Below are 22,957 nucleotides of genomic sequence, written 5' to 3'. Positions count from 1 at the left end.
AGTGCACTAACTGTCCTGCGTGTGGATAGAACATAGATCTCTTATAGATGTAGACAAGTCCATTTCAAGTAAATGGAATAGAAAAAAATTACTGGCATTACTTCCAATATACACCTCTACCGCAATATAACGCGACCCGATATAACACGAATTTGGATATAACGCGGTAAAGCAGTGCTCCGGGGGGGGCAGGGCTGCGCACTCCGGTGGATCAAAGCAAGTTCGATATAACGCGGTTTCACCTATAACGCGGTTAAGATTTTTTGGCTCCCGAGGACAGCGTTCTATCGAGGTAGAGGTGTATTTGCCTTTTAGCCCTGCCTATGTCCCTCTCCAAACAACATGACTGGCTTGAGCATATGCCATGATTCCAAAAAAAATTGGCTGTTGTGCACACATTGAGCAGCTTAACAAGTTAAGAAAAATGCATTAGTTGTGATGAAAGGGCTCCTCTATCACTCCGAAGGGTGCCAATGAAGTCTCTCTGAGTATCTGGCACATAGATATTAACACAGCATCTCTGTCTAGTTTTGGATCCCAGCCCTGTGCAATGCTGAAAGGCAGCACGCTCCCTGGAGCATAGCTGTTTCTAGAGTCAAGAGAGACAAGGTGGGTGAAGTAATATCTTTTATCGGCTCAGCTTTACCTTGCCCACCTTGTCTCTCTAATACTCTGGGATCAACCTGGCTACGACAACACTGCAAACAACAATGGATGGTATCTAAAGTCAAGATCAGTTGGTATGTTCAGGTGCAGCAGAAAGGTTTGAACTTTTCTCTGTGCCTCAGGAAATGGATTGCTATGCATTTATGCTAATGGTAAATACTCACCTAAGGAATGTTAATACTTACCTGCTGTGCTTGATATGACTTTGTTCATGTTTCTGTGATGGCAGAGTGCTCTATTTACAGATGATATGCAACTGCAAATAACAGATTATTTTAGCTTAGATTATAATGTACTGTCATTAATCCCCCTCAAATCATTTTTGTTTATATGTGTAACATGCTTATATATCAGACCATACTGGTGATGGAATCAGCTTTCCTACAACTGGTAATAACATGCTCGACTAACTATACTAAATGTTATCCCTGAAGTTGCTCTGCAGACCCCCTTTGCAGCATAGCATAAATGACCATTTAGAGTGCAGCTCTCCAGACCACACGCCTCTCACAAATGGTGGCGTAAATACCCAGCCACCCCTAGCTCGTGAAGATGGTATTTTGATGCACTAAGGATCCACTGTGAACATGCATATATTTTGTTTGCCCATATAGTGAAACTAGTGTTCTGGTAAAATCCCCATTGAAAACACACGTGTGGGGGTGGGGACGAAGCTGGATGCCTCTGCGTTCTGTACTTCCTCCCACCAGAATGCTCCTCTCACCCAACATGCTAGTTTCACAAGTTGGGAACATTTGCATAACTTGGAAAGTCATAAGTTAGTGGTGTGTGGCCGTTTCTAATAAATGGTCACTGGTTGCTCTAAGTTTCATATGTTAAATGTTAGGGTGTGCAGGATCTTGTTTAAAATATGGGATTTCAGTCCTACGACTGGGGTTACTGCTCACTGTAAATATCTCCTATCATATGATAGCTTTTCAGGGGCCTTTGAAAAATGACTTGTGGCCTTGGGCTAGTTGCTAGTGAGTGGATATCCACATCACAGTGGTGATAGCACCGCTGGGACTAATCTCCAGTGGTTAGTGCCTGGCAATGAAGGCGAGCACTGCCCGGTCATGGGGACCGAACTATATCATAGGGCATTTGTTACATGCTCTAAAATTAACCTGCACAAAAATTATCTAGTCAGTCTTTTAAAATATGCCCCCTTGCCGAAAAGTTAAACAGACATGGTGCCAATATACTGAGTATACAGACCCTAGTGAGGTACAGTTCATTCTTCTGCAAGTATCTCCTTGACGGGAGGGCAATGATTATCTGTAGTAACTGACGTGACCTAATTTGCAGCTAAAATGTTTGCCTTCTCCTGTGCTGAAGTCTAAACATGTTCTGCACATCTCTGAAACATTATGTCTGTAACATTGAGAACTGTCAGTGGCACTAAGCCAGCCGCCACCCTCCGTGGGGGCGAGAGGAAAGCTGCGTCAGGGGCGGTTACAGAAGTAGAGGAGGAAAACGTTCTTATTTCTCTGCTGTCTTGACAATTGCTTTTCTCTTTTTCTTGTCTGTCCTTCCCTTTGCATCCATCCTTCCTTTTTTTTTTTCTTTCTTTTTTTTTTCCTTCTAGTGGGGAAATTTTACCTTTACTTGTTAATCGTGTCTATAGCAAAGCAGTCACTGAAGCAAGGAAAATTACTGTGTGATCTGATTCTTGCACTCCACCTACGTGCTCTTCTGTACCCTACATCTCATAGAAAGAGAGAGGAGCGCTGACCCTTACTGCTGCTGCACTGGTAATGTCAAACTTCTTCCTTTCAGTGCAATGCAATTCAGGCATGAATCCATTGCATCTTCACCATTCAATTCGTGGCTGGCTGAAATGCGCCACATTAATGCTGGACTGAAGTCAGAAAAATGGTATTTGTAAAGTGTCTGGGGTATAACCAGAGCCAGTGGAAAACATGAGCGGGGGAGGGGGGGATGCAGAGCAGCAATTTTATGGTCTGTTGTTTTTTAAAATCTAGTCTTTTTTTTTTTTTTTTTTTTTTTAAATTCCTCCTGATGTAAATGGATACATTTCTGCCAACCCCAGTTAATGAGGCAATCACCTATCTTCAGTGGAACAAATACCATCAACACATTTGTGAACCTGACCTTTGGCCTGTTCTCCTCAATTAAGTGTGAACCTAATTTGGGCCATTAACATGCCAACATCTATTAAAATGGGTAATCTAAGAAATAAACCTGCAGCTGTGCCTTGCTTGTGGGAGATAAAAAAGATGTTACAATGAACAATCGATTAGGACAGCTGGAACTTGCAAGATCCCTCTAATGTTTTGCATCTGCAAACAACAGTCATGCCGCGTAATCTACAAGCACTGGTCACAATGTGTTGCAACACCTGAGATGAGGTCTTCAGGTCAGATCTACCTGACCCAGCCCAGACAACAATGGAAGCCACAAGTGCCACTGCCCCACCAGCTTAGCTGGTCCTCCAAACTACATCCCACAATGCCATACCTCATGTTTAGAATGCCCCTGGGCATTATGGGATAGGCACTCCAGGAGTTGTGGAATGCACCAGTAGGCCTGTGAGTGAGATGACCATCCGTTCCCTGTAACCACTTTCCTCCTTTGGTGTCCATTCCTGGGGACGAGGCAGTCTTTAAAAACATTGGGGCAAATTCCTCCCAGGTAAAACTCAAGTGACCAGTTTGGGTGTCATCTCAGTCACTCTCTCCAGGATGGGAACTCTGCTTATTTGTTCCCTACATAATTCTCTTGCCCCATTACTTGGCTCCTCCCAGTCTGTACTGAGTTTATCCTCCTGCCCCCCTGGGAGGCAGAGCAATCCCATTGCTGTAGGTGAGGAACTTCCCCATGATCACACAGGGAGTGTGTGGTAGAGCAGGGAATTGAACCTGGGTCTCCTGAGTTAGCACCTCAGCCACTGAACCAGCCTTCCCCTCCTAGAGCCCTCACTTGACTTGGCTGCTGGGTGTAGCTACATCCACAGTTACCCCTGCTAACACATTCACCCTGATATATGCACTTACAAAGTTTTTAAAAAGAGGGTTCTCTTTAGCAACTTGACTGTGCACATGGCTGTGAGTGTCACATTATGTTACTAAAGTGGGTAGAGGGATTGGGGAGGATTAGAAAATTCCCTGCAAATTTCAGTTATTTTTCCAGCAATTTCCCACTGGCCCTGGCTATGCTGTGATTGCATGTGTGATACATTGTGTGGTATCTGACTGTGCTCATGTGTGGGTGTTGTGTTTTTACATGTTATTTCACAGGGCAGGATGGAGCTGCTGGCTGTGTTTTTGAAAGAATAAAAAGAAATGCTGCCTAGCTCCTATTTGCCAGCTTGCTGGGTCACTCTGCTTGTGGGATAGTGTACAGCAGAGGCAGATGCTGTTGTTTCTATGATCTCCTGTGGGTACTGAGAAGAAAAATAAGAGTCTCCTGTGAGGAGGCTGCTCAGAACAGCCCTGACCTTCTGTTGGGAGCAACGCCAATTGCTCTCTTTTGCATGTGTGCCGGAAGGCAGTTGTGCAAGGCACCCGCAACAGCTGGTTATTCCTTAATCTCCTCACCTTCAATCTGGAAAGCAGCTGACAACTGTGTGGCCTGTAAGTGTCCACGGCACTCCATTCCCTGCATTCTGCTGATGGCCTGCTCAGCGGGCAGCACGCACCTCCAGCTGCAAGTCAAATAACAGACATTTCTGCGCCACGCTCTGTTCCTGGTGTTTTCTGTTAAGGAATTATTTTACTCACTGCAGCAATGTTGTGGCTACTGCTGGCTGCATGGCACCAGGGCCTGAAGAGTCAATAATATTCCTAGTGAATAACGTCCAGTGTGGACTTGAAACGCATTGGATGCTGCAGCAGTCCTAGAGAAGTAATCAAATACATGTAGATTTAGACTGGGGCTTTCAAAGAAGTGTCTAGGAGATAGTTCTCTGAAAACATTGGCTCAGTGTGCAGCGACAGTCAAAAAAGCAAACAGAATGTTGGGAATCATTAAGAAAAGGATAGATAATAAGACAGAAAATATCATATTGCCTCTATATAAATCCATGGTACGCCCACATCTTGAATACTGTGTGCAGATGTGGTCGCCCCATCTCAAAGAAGATCTATTGGAACTGGAAAAGGTAAGGGAGAAGGGCAACAAAAGTGATTAGGGAATGGAACAGCTTCCATATGAGGAGAGATTAAAAAGACTGGGACTGTTCAGCTTAGAAAAGAGCCAACTAAGGGGGGGAATATGATAGAAGTCTGTAAAATCATGACTGGTGTGGAGAAAGTGAATAGGAAATGTTATTTACCCCTTCACCGAACACAAGAACTAGGGATCACCCAATGAAATTAATTGGCAGCAGGTTTAAAACAAATAGAAGGAAGTATTTCTTCACACAACGCACAGTCAACCTGTGGAACTCCTTGCCAGAGGATGTTGTGAAAGCCAATCATAGAATATCAGGGTTGGAAGGGACCTCAGGAGGTCATCTAGTCCAACCCCCTGCTCAAAGCAGGACCAATTCCCAACTAAATCATCCCAGCCAGGGCTTTGTCAAGCCTGACCTTAAAAACCTCTAAGGAAGGAGATTCCACCACCTTCCTAGGTAACCCATTCCAATGCTTCACCACCCTCCTAGTGAAAAAGTTTTTCCTAATGTCCAACCTAAATCTTCCCCACTGCAACTTGAGACCATTACTCCTTGTTCTGTCATCAGGTATCACTGAGAACAGTCTAGATCCATCCTCTTTGGAACCCCCTTTCAGGTAGTTGAAAGCAGCTATCAAATCCCCCCTCATTCTTCTCTTCTGCAGACTAAACAATCCCAGTTCTCTCAGCCTCTCCTCATAAGTCATGTGCTCCAAACTATAACAGTGTTCAAAACAGAATTAGATCAGTTCACGGAGGACAGGTCCATCAATGGCTATTAGCCAGGATTGGCAGGGACACAACCCCATGCTGTGGGTGTCCCTAGCCTCTGACTGCCAGAAGCTGGGAATGGGCGACGGGATGGATCACTTGATGATTAACTGTTCTGTTCATTCCCTCTGGGGCACCTGGCACCAGCCACTGTTGGAAGAGAGGATACTGGGCTGGATGGACTATTGGTCTGACCCAATATGGACGTTCTTATGTCTCTTGGGGAGTTAGGCACCTAAGCGTTAAGGCCATGATCCCACAGACACTTGCACGCAAGCAGGCCTGTCACAGTCCTGTCCAAAATATCTCTCCCTGTGCTGCTGGTGACACAGCACTGTTGGTAACGTGGCGATCAGGCTGCTTTGGTGTTCAGGGACAAGAGTACCCTGCACTCCCCATGCTGCCACCTCAGGCGTGGAGCTACGAGAAGGGAGCAGTAGGCGCATATGTTAGCCTTCCCCCTCTGAAACCTGCCTCCAAACCCAAGGTAGGTGGGTTTCAAATGCGTTTGGAGGCTTCCACTGGTCCCTTTGTGTGAGAAGTAAGCTGCAGCGTAGGGGTCTGTGGAATCCTGCCAGGAGCTCCTGGGGGGTCAGCAGAGATGGTAGGCTGGATTTCCAGACACATCAAAGGGGCTAGACGTCCAAACCCCATAGACGGCCAATGGGAGTCGGATGTCCAAGTCCCCAAGACTTCTCTAACCCCTCGTGTTAACGTGTAACACAGACATGCCCCCTGCCACACTGAGGGGATCTCTGTCACCCCTGCAGTAAGCCCGGTGCCCAGAGCCTTACCCTCTCCCACGAGTGCTGCCATCTCCTCCGAGCTCTAGAGTTCATCTACACTGCATTGTAAACCCAGCTCATGTGTTTCCACGCACTCGAGCCACTGCACTGCATTGCAAAGCTGCATTTACAGTTGCTAGACCTGGGTCTCTCAGCTGTGCTAGCGCATCCATACTGCCCTATGCAACCCTTCTGAGCTGTGTCCACACTGCCAAAGCACAGGGCTTGGACCCAAGTCACAGTGGTACTTGGGCACTGACGCCCCCACCCCTCCCCAGCCAGGTTCTAGGACTTGGGTCCTGAGTGCTTGCTGACCCGGGGCAGACTGATTGGTGTGGGATCTTAGGCTCAAACCTGAGTCAGAACCTGGGCGTAGTGTGTAATGTATACATACCCCAGAAGTGGGTGCTGTGCAGAAATGGGAACCTGGGAGTACATGCTGTGCTTCCTACTTTCAGTGGACATCCGAGGCTGAAGATGGCAATTATAACCCAGTTCATGTCCCACAGGGGGATTGCTGGTTCCTTCCCAGTGTCTGACAGCTCTGCATACTCTGTGCCACTTCCCCACTGCTGGACAGTATCATGGGCAGCTGGTATTTCCTGGCTTAGAAGAGGTTTTTCTAAACAAAATGAAGCCTCCTGTTGCTTTCCTTCAAAGGCTTCGCCATGCTGGCAGTTGGCAACAGCCTTCAGAGCCCATGGGACAGAGGCTGGCCTCCCTGCCCTTGGGCCCATCCAGGAGCTTCAGATCACAGCTTGCTTCTAAGACTTTCAGAGCAGGTAACTCCAGTTTCTCCAGCAGAGCTGCTCCCATAGAACGCCACCGGTCTGAGTCTAGTCTGACTGCACTCCCCTCTCTGAGCTAGGTAGGCTTCCAACCTGCCACCAAGCAGGGAAGAGGAGTTTTCTGGGGGCTCCTTTCCTTCCCTCTGCTGTGACAGGGATGGCAGAATTGCCCACTTTAATTACAGGGTGCTCTTCTTCCTGAAGTGACAAAGAAGCGAAGGTGTTCTCTGTACATCTACAGGGCCCTGAAGGTCTAACTACAGTTGCCCCTTCCTCGGTGAGAGCCTGCTGCTGCTCCTTTGTTAGTGGTCTCCATGTAGAGGGTAGAGCCTCAAGGGTTGTGATAGACTAATGCACGGGGTTCAGTTGGGCCATATTTCCTGCTTGGTCAAAGTGCAAGGTTCTCTTCTGGCATGGTGGGGTGCATGTGTGGGGCTGTGGAAGTTAGCTATTTGGTAGGCCCCACAGAATTAGCATTCCAGCCTCCATGGGTGAGACAAATGGCTCTAGATCCCTCACTGCAGTCTGTACAAGCAACTGCTAGATCAAGTATCAAGCAGTTTGTCTGGGGGTAGCTGAGTCACAGAAGCAAAAGGGATTTCTTCTCTAACTCTTCTGTTTTTGGCTTCAGTCTCCACCATGTGAATGACCACTCTACCATCTGAGGGATTCTCTTGGTACAGATTTGCCTCTCTCATGTTAATTGACAGGGCATTAACACGGACAGCACTTGTTGTTCAGTTTGGCTCGGCAAGTTCTAAGTCCTAAGATGATGAAGAAGGGGAAGTCTTTGTTTTCATCAGGCTGCCAACTTTCTGCCCTGTATGCGAAGGGTTACCCACTTGCCTGGTTGTGAATCCACCTTGTGTGTGCTGCTGAGACCCGTTGCGACGGTCCGTTCTATGCATGGAAAAGGAAAAAGGCACTCCCTTTGAGGTTTGCATGGTGACACATTCTGCACAGGTGCTCGCTGCCTATCGTCCTTCAGATCTGAATTGGTTTGCATAACCAGAGGACAGGCAAATAAATCAGCACAGATCGTCACGTTAGCAAGAATGCCAGCTGTTTGCCTCCTGCTTAAACGTCAGAAGTAACCGAATGTGCTGCGGCTGGACGCTAGGTCTCAGTGGGGATAACAGAGCCCCACACAGACACGTTGCAAACACTGCGAGTGGAAGCTAGCTACACAGTAACAGCTGGCTGAACCCAGGGCACAGTGGCATTCCCCTAGAGGGTGATGTTTCTTTTGCCAAGAGGAAGAGGATATTTATTTATTTATTTTAGTACAGATTCAGGGCCCGGCTTTGATAGCCTTCGTTACACTGAATGATACCATTGAAGCCAAGGAGAGCACTCATAGAGCAAGGTGATACTAAACCAGAGAAAGGGTATTAGAATCTGGCCCTGATTTTTTAATTCTGCTTTTACCAAGCCTCCTCCCACCACCCCCCACAAAAATAAATCAGGAGAGAGAGTACAAAACACAGTGAATTTCCTACTTCTGTATTTTTCCTTTTGAAAGCGTTGGGATTAGTATGAGGCTAAACCCTTCAGCAGCTCGTGGGATACTGGGAAATTTAAATCTCAGTTACTCCAGCCCTGACAGTGCTTCTAAATTGTCACCAGTTGAGAAACACACAGCCCTTTTTAACAACAAATACACACAAAAAACCTCAGTGTGCTCCTTCCTGTTCTGATCGCAGCTGTAATGCCCTGGCTACGTCCTTGCTGGGATGGGGTTTCAGAAGCTTTTCCATAGCAGGGATCATGTCTTGTGAACGGCTTCCCCTCCCCTTAATGCTCACAGAGCCCCTCCCTGCCCCCCTTCCATTCACAGTCACACAATGTCCCTGTGGCAAGTACAGCAGTTGCCTATGGGAGGGACCCATCCCACCAGGAAAGGACTGGGTAGATTTTAGCCACTGGAAATGAGGAGGACCCAGCACCATGTGACTAGACAACTCTCCATGGACCATGCACAAGTGCATTTTAGCCTGCTAGGGCTTGTGGATCACAGCCTACAGTCCTCCAAGCTGCAGCAAAGCCAAGGGCTGTGTCTGAGTCACACTGTAATAACAGCCCCATCACAGAAACAGCTGCTGCCTCTAGGGTCCACAGACCTGTCTGAATCTACAGCGAGAGAGTCTAGGCGTAAAGCATAGAGGGGAAAACACCAAATGGATGAAATGCTTGCTGTCTGTGTCCCTGGCATGGATGTGCTCGGCCAGCTGAGCAGATGCCAGTTCAAGCTTGCAGTGGTAGGGGTGGTCTGACCCGATTGAGAACTCCCGTGTCCCAGCCGAATCATAGAATCCCAGGGTTGAAAGGGACTTCAGGAGGTCATCTAGTCCAACCCCCTGCTCCTTGTTGAACCTCATCAGATTTCTTTTGGCCCAATCCTCTAATTTGTCTAGGTCCCTCTGTATCCTATCCCTACCCTCCAGCATATCTACCACTCCTCCCAGTTGAGTGTCATCTGCAAACTTGCTGAGGGTGCAGTCCACGCCATCCTCCAGATCGTTAATGAAGATATTGTTTTTTTGGAAGTGATGCTTGTGTGTGTAGCCAAGCAGTCATCTCCTCAGACTCTTAGATAGATGGAGGTAAGGTGTGGGGCAGCGCCAGAGGCTCCCACCCCAGCTGGTGTCCATGTTTAGACCTCAGCTGAGGAGTTGTCTTCTGAACTGTACAAGCTTTTCCTAGATGCTTATCACCATAGTGCCAAGAGCTGGTGGTATTCTCCTCACAATACCCCCGGGAGGCACTGTCAGGAGATACTTTGCCGGTCCTCTCGATAGAGTGCGCTTGCTAAGGCCAGGTCTACGCTACAGACTTCTGCCAGCACACATCTGTTGGTCAGGGATGTGAAGGGGCGTGATCCCTGGCCGGCAGAAGCCCCACATATAATACAGTTATACCGGCAAACTAGCTTAGCTTGTTTGGCTTTTACCGTAACCAGTAGAAAGTAGCTTTGCCAGTAGAGCTGTCTCCACACTAGGGGCACTTGGCCAGTACAGCATACCAGTATTCCTAGGCTGGTAGCACACTCCTTGTGTAGATATGGCCTCAGCCCCACGTCAGCAAACCATTTATGAATGTGTTTACACTCCCATCCCTCTCCAGCAAAGAACTTCACTTTGAGCACATGGCTCACTCTCATTAAGCACACGTGCGTGCTCAGAGGAAGCATGTGAATGAGTGCTTTGCTGAGCTGGCTTTGGTGACATGCCCAGGGTCTAATAGGGCAGAGCCAGGAGAGAACCCAGTGTCTTCACCACAAAGCCATCCTTCCTCTCACCCCTTATAGTCACCCAGTCTTCACTAGAGTGTATAAGCACCTCTGAGGCCTGGGGAGAGGTTTCACACCCTAGTAGCTATCTCCTCTGTGAAGAGAACTGGTTGTTCTTTCATGTGCTTCCTAGAACCACTTGCCTTGGCCCAAAACACCTCCTCCCACTCAAACCAAGAGGCGCTTTTCTGAGATTCTGCCCAAACTCCTCACCTGAGGAGGGTTTTTAGTACGAGCTGAACATTTAGAAAGGAAGGTCGCTTGTTTAATTTGAGATACCACAAAATACCAGTGCTGGGTCACATTCTGTACATGAAGGCAGTGTCCGGTGCAGAGCTAGGGAGATTTCATAGATCATCTCCCCTCTAATGCCCACACAAGGTTGATGGGGTTCACCTGTGCGATGGGGTGGTGTAGAGAGTGAAGTGGGGATAACCTGTGCTTCTAGGATCTCATGTGCCAGTAACTAGCAGGACAAATGGAGCGTTGTCCAAGTCTGGTTATTCTGTTGTCTACCATTTCAATTTCCCCATATGTCTCTGAACTGCTACACATCAATTCAGCTGCCCAGAAAATACAGCATTTGGGCAAAGGAGTTTGGGGGCATCAACTCTTTAGATGGGTTGTAGTGCTAGTCATATTCCATCACCCATGCTGTGAGGGCTCAGGGGACTTGGACTCTGTTTGGTGGCGGTGCAGGTCCAGTGTGACAGATGGGACACTTGGTAACAGGTAAGAAATGGACAGTGTATATTAACCTCCTTAAGGTGCTTAATTGTTTTTATTTGTTTTAAATTAGGGTGGAGAAGAAACCTTTAACCGTGCTAAACTTCTGAACGTAGGCTTCAAAGAAGCTTTGAAAGAATATGACTATGGTTGCTTTGTATTTAGTGACGTAGACCTAATTCCAATGGACGACAGGAACATCTACAAGTGTTACAGCCAGCCACGGCACCTTTCTGTATCGATGGATAAGTTTGGATTTCGGTGAGAGCTCTTTTCAATGGACTGTTTGTTACTCATCTGTATTTTAACCTTCCATGCCCATGGCAGAGTGGCAGCATCTCCAGTATAAACCTCATATTGAAGGCCTGGAAAAATCACTCCTAGCTGCAATTTGTCTCAATGTAGGACTGGAACAAAAGGTTTGTCTGCAGGAGAGATTAAGTAACTGTTCTTAAAAGTTTTCAAATATCAGTCACAGGAGTAGAAAAAATAGAAGTTGATCTTTTTCAGATTTTTTGTGCTCATCTTATCCTTTATCCATTCAAGCAACCAGTAAATGCCGTTGTATCTCCATTTAAGGCAGTGGGGTTGCTCCTACCTAAGTCCCGGGTGATTTTGGCCCTGTGTATTTAGCATTGTGTTAGCAGAGTTTGTCAGGATTTCTGGGCCAGGAGGTTTTCCAGAATGGCTACCCCTGGGATATTGGAAAATCCCAGTACGCTCTGCTGTGAGGAGAGTGTGTCCCTTGCCGACCAACAGTCACCATGCCTGCTCTTGGGGACAAGGATATGATCTTCTTGGCCATATCATCAGCTTATTCATCATGACTTGTCTGACAGGGAAACCCCACAGATATTTGCACCTAGAAATGGCGGCGTGGTAGAATTTTCAGCCATTAATGTATGGGCTGAGGCATTGTGGTTATGGTGGGTGAGTGATCAGGGAAGACAGCACCAAAAGAGAAATGCTAAATGTGTCTGTGCTCCACCTAATGCATGAACACACACACACACACCTAGCCCTGCTTGTCTTTCCAGTGACAGACCCCACCCCCCGCCCCGCTAGTCATTCCAGTGACAGACCTCACCCCCCGGCCCCNACAGACCCCACGCCCCGCCCCGCTAGTCATTCCAGTGACAGACCTCACCCCCCGGCCCCGGCCGGCTAGTCTCTCCAGTGACAGACCCCGGCCCCGCCTCGCTAGTCATTCCAGTGACAGATCTCACCCCCCGGCCCCGGCCGGCTAGTCATTCCAGTGACAGACCCCAGCCCCGGCCGGCTAGTCTTTCCAGTGACAGACCCCGGCCCCGGCCCTGCCCTGCTAGTCATTCCAGTGACAGACCTCACCCCCTGGCCCCGGCCGGCTAGTCATTCCAGTGACAGACCTCACCCCCCCGGCCCCGCCCCGCTAGTCATTCCAGTGACAGACCCTGGCCCCTGGCCCCGCCCTGCTAGTCGTTCCAGTGACAGACCCCAGCCCCGCCCCACTAGTCATTCCTGTGGTATGCCTCTTCCTAGCCACCTGCTTATTCACCCTGCAGGGAGAATGTGCCTTTTAGCAGACCTTGTTAGGAAATGGTCAAAGGCTCATTTTTAAATACTGCCCTTGGAAGCCTGTTCTAAACTTGCTCATAACAAGCCCATTTACAGCCCTGCCCGGGCCCTAGAGGACATTGCTTTTCACTGGGCTACGCTATACGAATGCTGCACGTATATCTGGCATGGGCTCTTGCATCTCTTCTCCAGATCCATAGCAGTGAGCCAGGCTACTCAGCCACTGACTGCCCCCCTGTGACGCCCCACAGACTGACTCACTGGCCAGGGTGGTAGAGCAAGGGCTAGGGGTGGGGCAGTAACTTACTGCTGGTCCAGGCCAGCATCATCACTAGCCCTACTCCGGAAGACCAGGCAGAAGCTGGGAGTCGCAGTGCCCGTGGGAGTAGGTCGAGGGGTGCAATGTATGCACCCCTTTGCTCAGGGCTGTGTCTGATGGCACCATCCAGCCCTGGCTTTTCAGTAACAAGCCTGGTGCACTAACAAAGCTCTTTTCCCCCTTGCAGTTTACCATACAATCAGTATTTCGGAGGTGTGTCTGCTTTAAACAAGGAGCAATTCGTAAAAATCAATGGATTTCCTAATAATTACTGGGGCTGGGGTGGCGAAGATGACGACATTTATAACAGGTAAGACCCAAGCTGGAACATGCTATTGCTGTGCAGCTAGAAGCCTCTACTAGCCTGGCCCTCAGCACGGTTCTCCCTGTCTGTGTGTGACGTACGACCCCCGGGTAATGCTTAAAGCAGTTGGCTTTAGCCCATGCTGTGTCTGTAGCCCTGCACGCTAGAGCTTTCCCTCCTCTCGCACTCTGTGGGCAGTGCCTCACCAGAGGTGCATTGGAGTGGCCAGAGAGCCTCAGTTTCACATGCTGCACGCGCGTGCACTAAAAGGCCAGGGTTTCTGTGAGGAGTGTGTATGCTGTAAATTGCACTTCCAGTGGAAGAGTTCTTCCGGAACCTGGAATCCTTCCTGGGAGACACTAGCTGGGAGCGTCCGTCCATTCCAGCTCCCGTGTTGTATGGTCGGGGTGGGTTGAGGGGCTGCACCGAGCTCCTTGCTGGCTAGGGCTGTGTTTGCTGGCCACCACAGCCGTTTGGGGCTCTCCGCCATCTCTGACCCTGCAGCACAGTCCTAGTAGGGGAGTGGGAGGTGGCGATGGAGTCTCCTCTCTGGCGCAGGGTTCTGATTTCACAGCAAGTCAGAGAAGGGGAGCTGGGAGCACACACCCTAATAGCCTCGCTGACAGTGCTGTATTCATCCAGAGGAACTGTCATGGTGCAGGCTGATGCAAATGCAGAGCTCCAACCTGCAGCCACGGATGACCCTGGAGCACGGGGCGCCCTGCTCACTGTTTGCGCTGGCTCCCAGTCTAAGGGAGCTGGGGCAGGGAGGAGCAGTCAGACCCAGTGGCAGAGGGTGTGCCGTGGGAGCTCTCTGAGCAGCTTGCTGGTGGTGCTGCTTTTGGTGTGAGGCCTGAGAGATGCCAGGTCAGGGCCAGGGGTTCAGCAGCAGCAAGATTCCTTCTGTCTCTTCCAGTATCTGCTTTCTCCTCACTTGCTATGTTCGGTGATTCCTCCCCAGCGCTGGGGACAGTGGAGCTGGGAAGGCCTGCAGAGAGGCACCTCAATCCAACCCCCAAGTCACTCACTCAGGAAATGCTCTACAGCTCAAGATGGGGTGGGGAGAAGAGCTGTGGGGCACTGGCTGGGGTGGGTCTGTTCAGCATCCCATGGCAAGTTCTCTGCATGTGGGAGAAGTGAGAAACCTCACCTGCATGATAGGAACACAGTCGCTCTGAAACTCGGCCCAGTCTGGAATCTTGCAGTTCCAGTACGCAGGGAATAATGTCTGTCAGCAAAATCTAAGCAGCTGCAAAATACTAATGTGTAAAATAGAACACTGAAAATTCTAGGAATGAGCATAAAATACCATGGAAACCAGCACAGGGAGCTATTTGCACAGTGCAGCTTGTGCTTATATTTTACAATTTTTTCTGCACGGAGAGCAGACCAGTAGTTTTTGGAAATCTCCGGTGGTTTGATTTTTCAGTTCACACGTGAAAGGTTTTACTAACCTCTGTTTAGTCTGAAATGTTTCTCTACCCCTTGGCCTTGTACTTTTGTACTTCCCCTGAGTTTATGAAACAACTTCACACACATGTTGGCTGAGACATCTGTAAATGTTATGGTTTACCTATTTAAAGAAAGCAAAACTAACTTTGCATGATGTCACCTGCTTAAAGGAAAATTATATTCCCTTTGTAAAATGCTCTGACATCTGTGGCTGGAAACCGTTACAGAAGAGCTAGAGAGCATTAGAAAAGGGAGAGGGAGGAGTGGTATAAAATCTGAAATCGTCGAATCATGGAAATATTGGGTTGGAAGGGACCTCAAGAGGTCACCAAGTCCAGCCCCTGCACTGAGGCAGGACCAACCCAACCTAGACCATCCCTGATAGGTGTTTGTCCAGCCTGTTCTTAAACACTTCCAGTGCTGGGGATTCCACCACCTCCCTCGGAAGCCTGTTCCAGAGCTGAACTACCCTGAGAGTTAACATTTTCTGCAACTTTTGACTCTATGTAGTAACAGCAAAGAGAACACAGGGCCAGCTGACCGGTGTTAGAAAAGCTTGCTCTAGTGTGACATTTCCTGAGTGGCAAGAGCTCTGTCTGTCAGATTTGATGGGATCTCAGTAAAGGCGAGCTGCATTTAAGCTACAGTGGTAATACTTAGGATTGCCAGAACACTTTACAGCTTGAAAGCACTTTCCCACCATTTTGGTAGGAGCACAGAATATCTTCCACCAGAAGGTGTAAAACTATATCTACGTATTGCACGTAGTGTCTAACCACAAAACTTTCCCCAGCCCCCAAGGATGGGCAGAAACAGACCCAGCTTTAGTCCCACGCACTGATTTCATAATATGCAGAGTTAAAGCTGGAGCACTAGTAATGGTAGTTTCAAACGAGCCCAGCACACTCCCCGTGATTCGAGTAGCACGGGAGACTCCAATTTTAGTCAGGTCATTGGGAGTTCGGATAATTGAAAGGACATGAGCGACAGGGAGCCCCTCTGCAGTTCCGTGGTCACAGCCCCGCTCACTCCTTCCCATGACAGTGGGGCTGGAGAACCATTCTGCAGCAGCATGGCCTCCCCCACAGCCTGGGTCTCTGCTCTGTCCTCTGAATGTGCATTATTCCCCGCCGGGGGCCAAGGACAGGATTCGGATAACGCAGCAGTTCAGACGGCAATTGGGTTTTGGAAAATCAGGAGCATACTGTCGTTATAATGAAGGCGTGTGTATACGGAATAGTGCGGGTGGAGCAGGCAAGTGAGAGACTGCTGTGGGAAGGTGATGGAGAGCCAGTTAAGGTGGGAAGAAATGGAGACGGGTGGATCCTGTGGGGTGCTGAGCATCCCCAATTCCCTCTGGAGTCTGTGGGAGCTGACTGCACTTGGCACCCTACAGGATTGAACCCATAAGCGTTAGCCAGGCGTAGGAGTTCAGAATATGAAGCCAGAGGGTAACCGCAGAGTTCCAGTGCTGACCTCATGGGCAGTTCTGCAGAGGCACTGGTGCACCATCTGGATGGGGAGTAGTTTTGAAAGCTAAGGCGGCAGTTTTTAGTGGGTGGCCCAAATTAAAAGGTAGTGTGGTTGCCGACCCTGCTAAATGGCACTTAATACTCTACACCTGCACACAGAGAGAGCACAATTGAACTTCCTACTGCAAGGAGAGAGACGGTGTCATTAACCCCATACTGCAAATTCGTCTTCTGTATGTATCTAGCAGGCAGAACTGCAGCTTGCTTCAAACCTTGCTGCTTTCTCACTGCATTGCCTTCTCAGCGGGATTGCAAATGGCAGATTTGGAAATGCCCTGGGCCATTGCTTTAGCTCAGGACGCTTTACCATTGAATCGGCAGAACTGTGCAAATAATGGATTTTTTCAGTTCAGTGGCAATTCCAAATAACTGGGGGGGAGGGGGAGGGAGGGAGTTGTTTTGGGTTAACTCAAAACCAACATTTTTTTGGAATTTTAAGTGAATCAAAAAAGTCAGAAAAACTTGTGTTGAGTCAAACAAAATGTTTAATTTGAAACAAGGAGAGTGAGGTAATAGCTTTTATTGGATCAGCTTCTGTTGGGGAAAGAGACGAGCCTTCGAGGTTACACAGAGCTCTTCTTCGGATCTGGGAAAGGCACTCCGAGGGAACATCTACACAGCAACTAGACAGCCACGGCTCGCCCGTGTCAGCCAACTCAGGCTGCGGGGCTGTTTCATTGCTGCGTAGACTTCCGGGCTCAGGCTGGAGCCCGGGCTCTAGGACACTGGGGCTTTAGGGTCTCTCTTTCACCCAGTGACCATTTAGGTCATTCATTTTGACATTTCCAGAACTGTTTTTCTTTTTCTCTGACTGAAACAATTCGCCAAAATTGGCACAAATTTGTGAAATGTTTTGGTTGCCCTGAATCTGCATTTTTGGGCCAAAAAAAAAAAAAAAGTTTTGGATAGAAGTGGCTTTAACTGGGTATTCAGGTACTTATTAGGAATAATAATAGCCTCTTGATATGTTTACTTTCGCAGGCTGTTTTTTAAAGGTATGAGAATATCTCGCCCAGATGCTGTAATTGGGAAGTGCCGAATGATTCGCCATTCAAGAGACCATAAAAATGAACCCAACCCACAGAGGTGTGTCCATCTCGCTTCACCTTCTTGACAAGTTAGAGATGCTCTCAAGGCAGATAGTTCCAGATTATCCCGCTTTCCCCTTACTATGTGGAGGTCTGATCACACAAGTTACTTTACTGAGTGGGCCGAGGGTTCACACAATTATTGCACCTAACCTGAAGGAACATGCTGGGATACCCAGATGCAGGATTAACTTTGAACCCTTTGATTATTTCAATCCGGATTGGCCTCCGAGCCACATATGACAATCTTCAGAAATTCGAGGGCACCTGCCAGCTCGGGGCTTCAGCCCTGTGGGAAGGAGGGGGTCTTGGGCTTCAGTCCCGCAGAAAGGTCCTGCCAGGGCTCAGGGCTTCAGCCCTGCACCATGGCAGGCATGCCCAGTTGGGCTGAAGCCCTGAGACCCCTCTCCCCACTGGGTAGAAGCCCCTAGCCCCACCACCACAGGGCAGAAGCCCCAAGCTTTCCCTCCCCCCCCCCCCCATCTGGTAGGCGGAGAATGGGGGAGGGGGGCATAGGGGACTATATAAAAGAGCTGCATGTGGCTCGCAAGCTACAGTTGGGCCACCTCTGTTTTAATCCTTTTTTGTGGCCATTGAGCTATATAGCTGTGCTGCGGGGGGTGCGGTGCACTGCTTGCAGTTCCAGGTCATTACAATGCTAATATTACAATATTGCATCATTTTATTTTCACAGGTTTGACAGAATTGCTCACACAAGAGAGACAATGAATTCCGATGGCTTAAATACGCTATCATACAAGGTAGTGAAAACTGAGAAATACCCGCTATATACAAAAATCACAGTGGATGTTGGCTCACCAAATAAGTAGTGTTGGAGAGGCAGAAGTGAAGACTTAGAAGCTACCATGGATGTCTGATCCATAGGATTCTTATATGTACTGTTTTTACTACAGTCAGAATGAACAAGAAAGCCTCATTCAGCTATGCAAATTTTTTCCCAGTCTCCTGGACAAGGGAGACTTTTTAATCCCAAACTTGACTTTACACAACTTTCTAGCTCTACAGTATTTTTGTAAGTTTAGAAACTGTAAATAAGAGTTGTAAATATTTACATTGCCAGAAAATGCTGGACATTATGTATCTGCTGCAGTGCTCCCCACAGAAATATTTTATTCAAATGTTATTGTTCACAAACAAATGATGAATCAGCAGTTACTACCCATATTATTTCTTCCATATGTTAAATTAGATAGACGAGAACACTGCTTTAAATTCTTTGCTGTTGTTACTTTATGAAGGACTGGAAAATGCTGCTAAAATTATACAAGTTTACACTTTGCATTAGATTTTTTTTAATGGAGGCAGTATCATTTATTCTCGTCTAACATCAACCAAACCAAACATTTTTTTCTTTAATTTTATGTAGAGCAAGTTTTGGAAAAATTGATCTTACAAAATCTGTAAGAGTAACAGATTTTATTATCTCAGAGGGGATTTTAATAACTTGGGTCCCAATCCTCCAGTGAGCGCTATATAGACAGGACATTTAGGCTTGGTGGGAACTGAACAGGATGGTATAAACATTATGATTGGTGCAAGAAGTACTGTCTCCAGGTGACCTGCACGGAAAGATGTCTCTTGTTAGATAGAGCAGTGTAAGATGCATTCTATTTTTTAAGAAAGGCAATTTGGTTGTAATTATGGGCTGAAACTATAGTCTTTTTTAATTAAAATTTACTGAAATTTGTTTACTTTCGTAAGAGCTTATCACACTATTTAAATACCATATACATTTCACAAAAACAAAATGCATTTTTCTCAATGTTGTACATAAAACTTGAATTCACTGTTCCTTTTGTTTTGTGATATTTTAAGATGACGTGAGGGAAATTTGGTTTTTAAAAGACATTTGTATGTTAATACCTTAATTAAACTAGGATGCAGCATCATTGTTAAATGAGGCTTAAAAATAGCCTGTCCCCACAATGACAGGTTCTTATGTGCTTCATGATGTATGAGCCATGTATTAAGTTTGCGTTACAGATTTGTCCATGAACTCTTCTGCACTCTTTAATGCTTTAGTACAAACAGGACAGTAAAGATCAGGCTTACTTTGCTGATCTGAAGCCCGCATTAAAAGTGTGTCTGCTAAGATGTGAGAAAGTGTTCCAGGTCCATACTCGTTTGTAACTTCTGCAGCCACTGAGGAGTGCACGCTTTCTTGTTCCTGGCATTTTTAAACTGCAGAAAGGAGGCAGTGCCAGCCTATACACCTTGCCTTTCTGTGTTATGACATTATGAAAACCCCTTCAGCATTATGGCATTTAGAGCAGGTCAGAATTTCACCTCAAAGCACCGACATCTCAGCAGTTTTTGTGAATTTTTTGCCACCTTTCAACCAGCTCAATCTAAAATGGCTTATGTTAATTGGGCCCAATCCAAAACTCTCAGGAGTCAGTGGGAGGCTTAGCAGGAGCTCTGGATCAGGCCTGTGGGGTTACTTCTGCATCTAGGTGTGTTTACCCCTTGGAGAGTAGAAGTGGAGCCTAAGTCCCATTTGTTTTACGCAAGGAAGGAAGGGGCTGATCTAAAGATTGGGGGAGGGGGGGGGCTATTTTATTTTGGCCACTGGCTCTGGCTGAAGGCATAGACAGAAGCCCCAATAAGCCCATGTGGTGCCTGGGGAGGTGCTTGCCCTTCAGTCTGATTTGTAAGGGCTTGTCTACCGACACAAGTTAAAGTGAAGCCAGTGTGGACACTCTCTTACCTGTTTGGAACTGGTTCTACCAGCACAAGCCAAACCCATGTGACGAGTATCACAGGGGTAGCCGTGTTAGTCTGGATCTGTAAAAAGCAACAGAGAGTCCTGTGGCACCTTTAAGACTAACAGATGTATTGGAGCAAAAGCTTTCGTGGGTGAATGCCCACTTCGTCGGATGCATGCATCCAATACATCTGTTAGTCTTAAAGGTGCCACAGGACTTTCTGTTGCTTTTTACAAACCCATGTGAGCGTGTCCACACACACAGGTGCACCAAATCTGTATACAACAATCACACCTTTAGTTAAACCAGTACAACTCTGGCTTCTGATCAGTCTGAGAGAGAACCAGTTCTTGGCAGCATTGTTTGGAGCTAAGACCTTATGTGCCCCTGTGGAGCCCATTGCAGGGTCCTCACCTAAGAGCCTTTGGGAGCAATTGTCCTCACGCTAGGAATTGCATTACAAAGTTACTGATGTGTTGGCAGGGATGCAATAGCACGTGGCTTAGATCCCTTCCAGAATCTGGGTTAATTTTCTCTCTGCAAAACCCATGCACATGCAGCAGCACTGATTAGTAGCCAAATGTGGCCTGGGATTTTCTAAGGAGTCTAAGGAGTGTGGCCCCCAGCTCCCCCCGAATGCCAGGGGAATGTGGGACCCAAACTCAACCGAGGCTCTTTGGAAAATCCCAGAATCCTTGTGGCCCCCCCCTCTCCAATCTGCCCCCTTCTCCTGTCAGCTGAAACATCGGAATCTTCAGAGATTTGTTTAATCCTCTAGCTGCCCAACCTATGCAAAGACAGTTTATTGCACTTGATTGTTTTGCCTTACTAATATATGAAGATCAGGAAAATTTCTATAGAAAGCTTTCGTATTTTAAATCTCGAAGAATGGAATTCATGTAAGTGGTAACTTTCTGGCTGTTAGCATTAAAGATTTCTACAAATGTGCCTTAAAAGGGAAGGGGGAAGGAAACCTTGAACCAACAGAACAGTGTGTATCATATCAGACACTTAAGAGTTCCCATGGGCTGATGTTTTACTTTTTCTTTTACTTATATTTAAAACCATAAACTATTTAAGAAAAGTTTTTAAAAGACAAAAACTTCCCCGCCCCCACCTTTCTTAATAATATGTGTAACCCTGTGGTGCTGGGCCAGGATTTCAACAGGCTGAGTTCTCATGCAAAGCACATCTGTCAAACTGAAATTTCTTCTCAACTTAACCAGCCCATGAAGTCCAGTCATTCTTCTCTCTGGGATTTTCAGGGACTGTAGCTGTGAACAAGTATGTAACTCAGAAGTGAATTTTGACTGAATCTTAGTTTGTGGTGGTTCCTATTCAGGTGTTGAAATTCACTGAAATTATCGTGTGTAAAATGAGCAAAATCAAAAACACATAACCGGATGTAAAACAAATGCAGATACCTAATTTATTCATAACAATTGTTTTTTAGAATACTACGCATTCTGGTATGTGGCCTTTTATCATGTGTCCTTTGTTCATTTGCTGGACAGTGTAGGTTTTCCACATGTTTTCCATAGATGGTTTTGCTTTGCACTTTTATCACTCGTATTATTTCCACATGTAAAAGCTAAGGTCCCTATGTTGATTTTCATGTCAAATAAAGTATTTTCAGTCTTTACAGGTGGTGATATTACTTAGAAAATCATAGAATATCAGGGTTGGAAGGGACCTCAGGAGGTCATCTAGTCCAACCCCCTGCTCAAAGCAGGACCAATTCCCAACTAAATCATCCCAGCCAGGGCTTTGTCAAGCCTGACCTTAAAAACCTCTAAGGAAGGAGATTCCACCACCTCCCTAGGGAACCCATTCCAGTGCTTCACCACCCTCCTAGTGAAAAAGTTTTTCCTAATATACAATCTAAATCTCCCCCACTGCAACTTGAGACCATTACTCCTTGTTCTGACATTTGCTACCACTGAGAACAGCCTAGATCCATCCTCTTTGGAACCCCCTTTCAGATAGTTGAAAGCAGCTATAAAATCCCCCCTCATTCTTCTCTTCTGCAGACTAAACAATCCCTGTTCCCTCAGCCTCTCCTCATAAGTCTTGTGCTCCAGACCCCTAATCATTTTTGTTGCCCTCTGCTGGATGCCCAACTCCCAATGAGGTCTAAACCCAAATAAATCCGTTTTACACTGTATAAAGCTTATGTAGGGTAAACTCATAAAATATTTGCCCTTTATAACACTGATAGAGATAGATGCACAGTTGTTTGCTCCCCCAGGTATTAATACATACTCTGGGTTAATAAGTAAAAAGTGATTTTATTAAATACAGAAAGTAGGATTTAAGTGGTTCAAAGTAGTAACAGACAGAACAATGTGCCATGCGTTTGATGAAGTGGGTATTCACCCACAAAAGCTTATGCTCCAATACTTCTGTTAGTCTATAAGGTGCCACAGGACTCTCTCGCTTTAGACAGAACAAAGTAAATCACCAAGCAAAATAAAATATGTCAAATCTATGTCAAACTGAATACAGATAAGCTCCTCACCAGTTCCAGAATGCTCCCTTTTACAGACTAATCTCCTTTTAGCCTGGGTCCAGCAATCACTCACACCCCTTGCAGTCACTGCCCTTTGTTCCAGTTTCTTCCAAGTATCATGGGGGGTAGAGATGCTCTCTCTTTAGCCAGCTGAAAACAAAATGGGGGGATAGAGAGATAGCTCAGTGGTTTGAGCATTGGCCTGCTAAATTCAGGCTTGTGAGTTCAGTCCTTGAGGGGGCCACTTAGGGATCTGGGGCAAAAATCAGTATTTGGTCCTGCTAGTGAAGGCAGGGGGCTTGACTCAACTC

At 47.1% G+C, this 22,957-nt stretch overlaps 1 protein-coding gene across 1 annotated transcript in view; it reads left to right on the top strand.

Annotated features, from left to right (window-relative positions):
• Positions 1–21,779, top strand: part of B4GALT1 (beta-1,4-galactosyltransferase 1) — a 37,778-nt gene extending 15,999 nt beyond the window's left edge. The window contains exons 3-6 of the mRNA XM_034773519.1: positions 11,236–11,423; positions 13,223–13,345; positions 17,305–17,409; positions 18,106–21,779. Of these exons, the coding sequence (XP_034629410.1) occupies positions 11,236–11,423; positions 13,223–13,345; positions 17,305–17,409; positions 18,106–18,241 (552 nt within the window). The 3' untranslated portion in view covers positions 18,242–21,779. The remainder of the gene's footprint in view (positions 1–11,235; positions 11,424–13,222; positions 13,346–17,304; positions 17,410–18,105) is intronic.
• The last annotated feature ends 1,178 nt before the right edge of the window (positions 21,780–22,957 follow it).

This window comes from Trachemys scripta, chromosome 6, assembly GCF_013100865.1.
Source record: "Trachemys scripta elegans isolate TJP31775 chromosome 6, CAS_Tse_1.0, whole genome shotgun sequence".
Lineage (NCBI taxonomy): Eukaryota > Metazoa > Chordata > Testudines > Emydidae > Trachemys > Trachemys scripta.
This window is presented reverse-complemented; position numbering and strand designations above follow the sequence as displayed.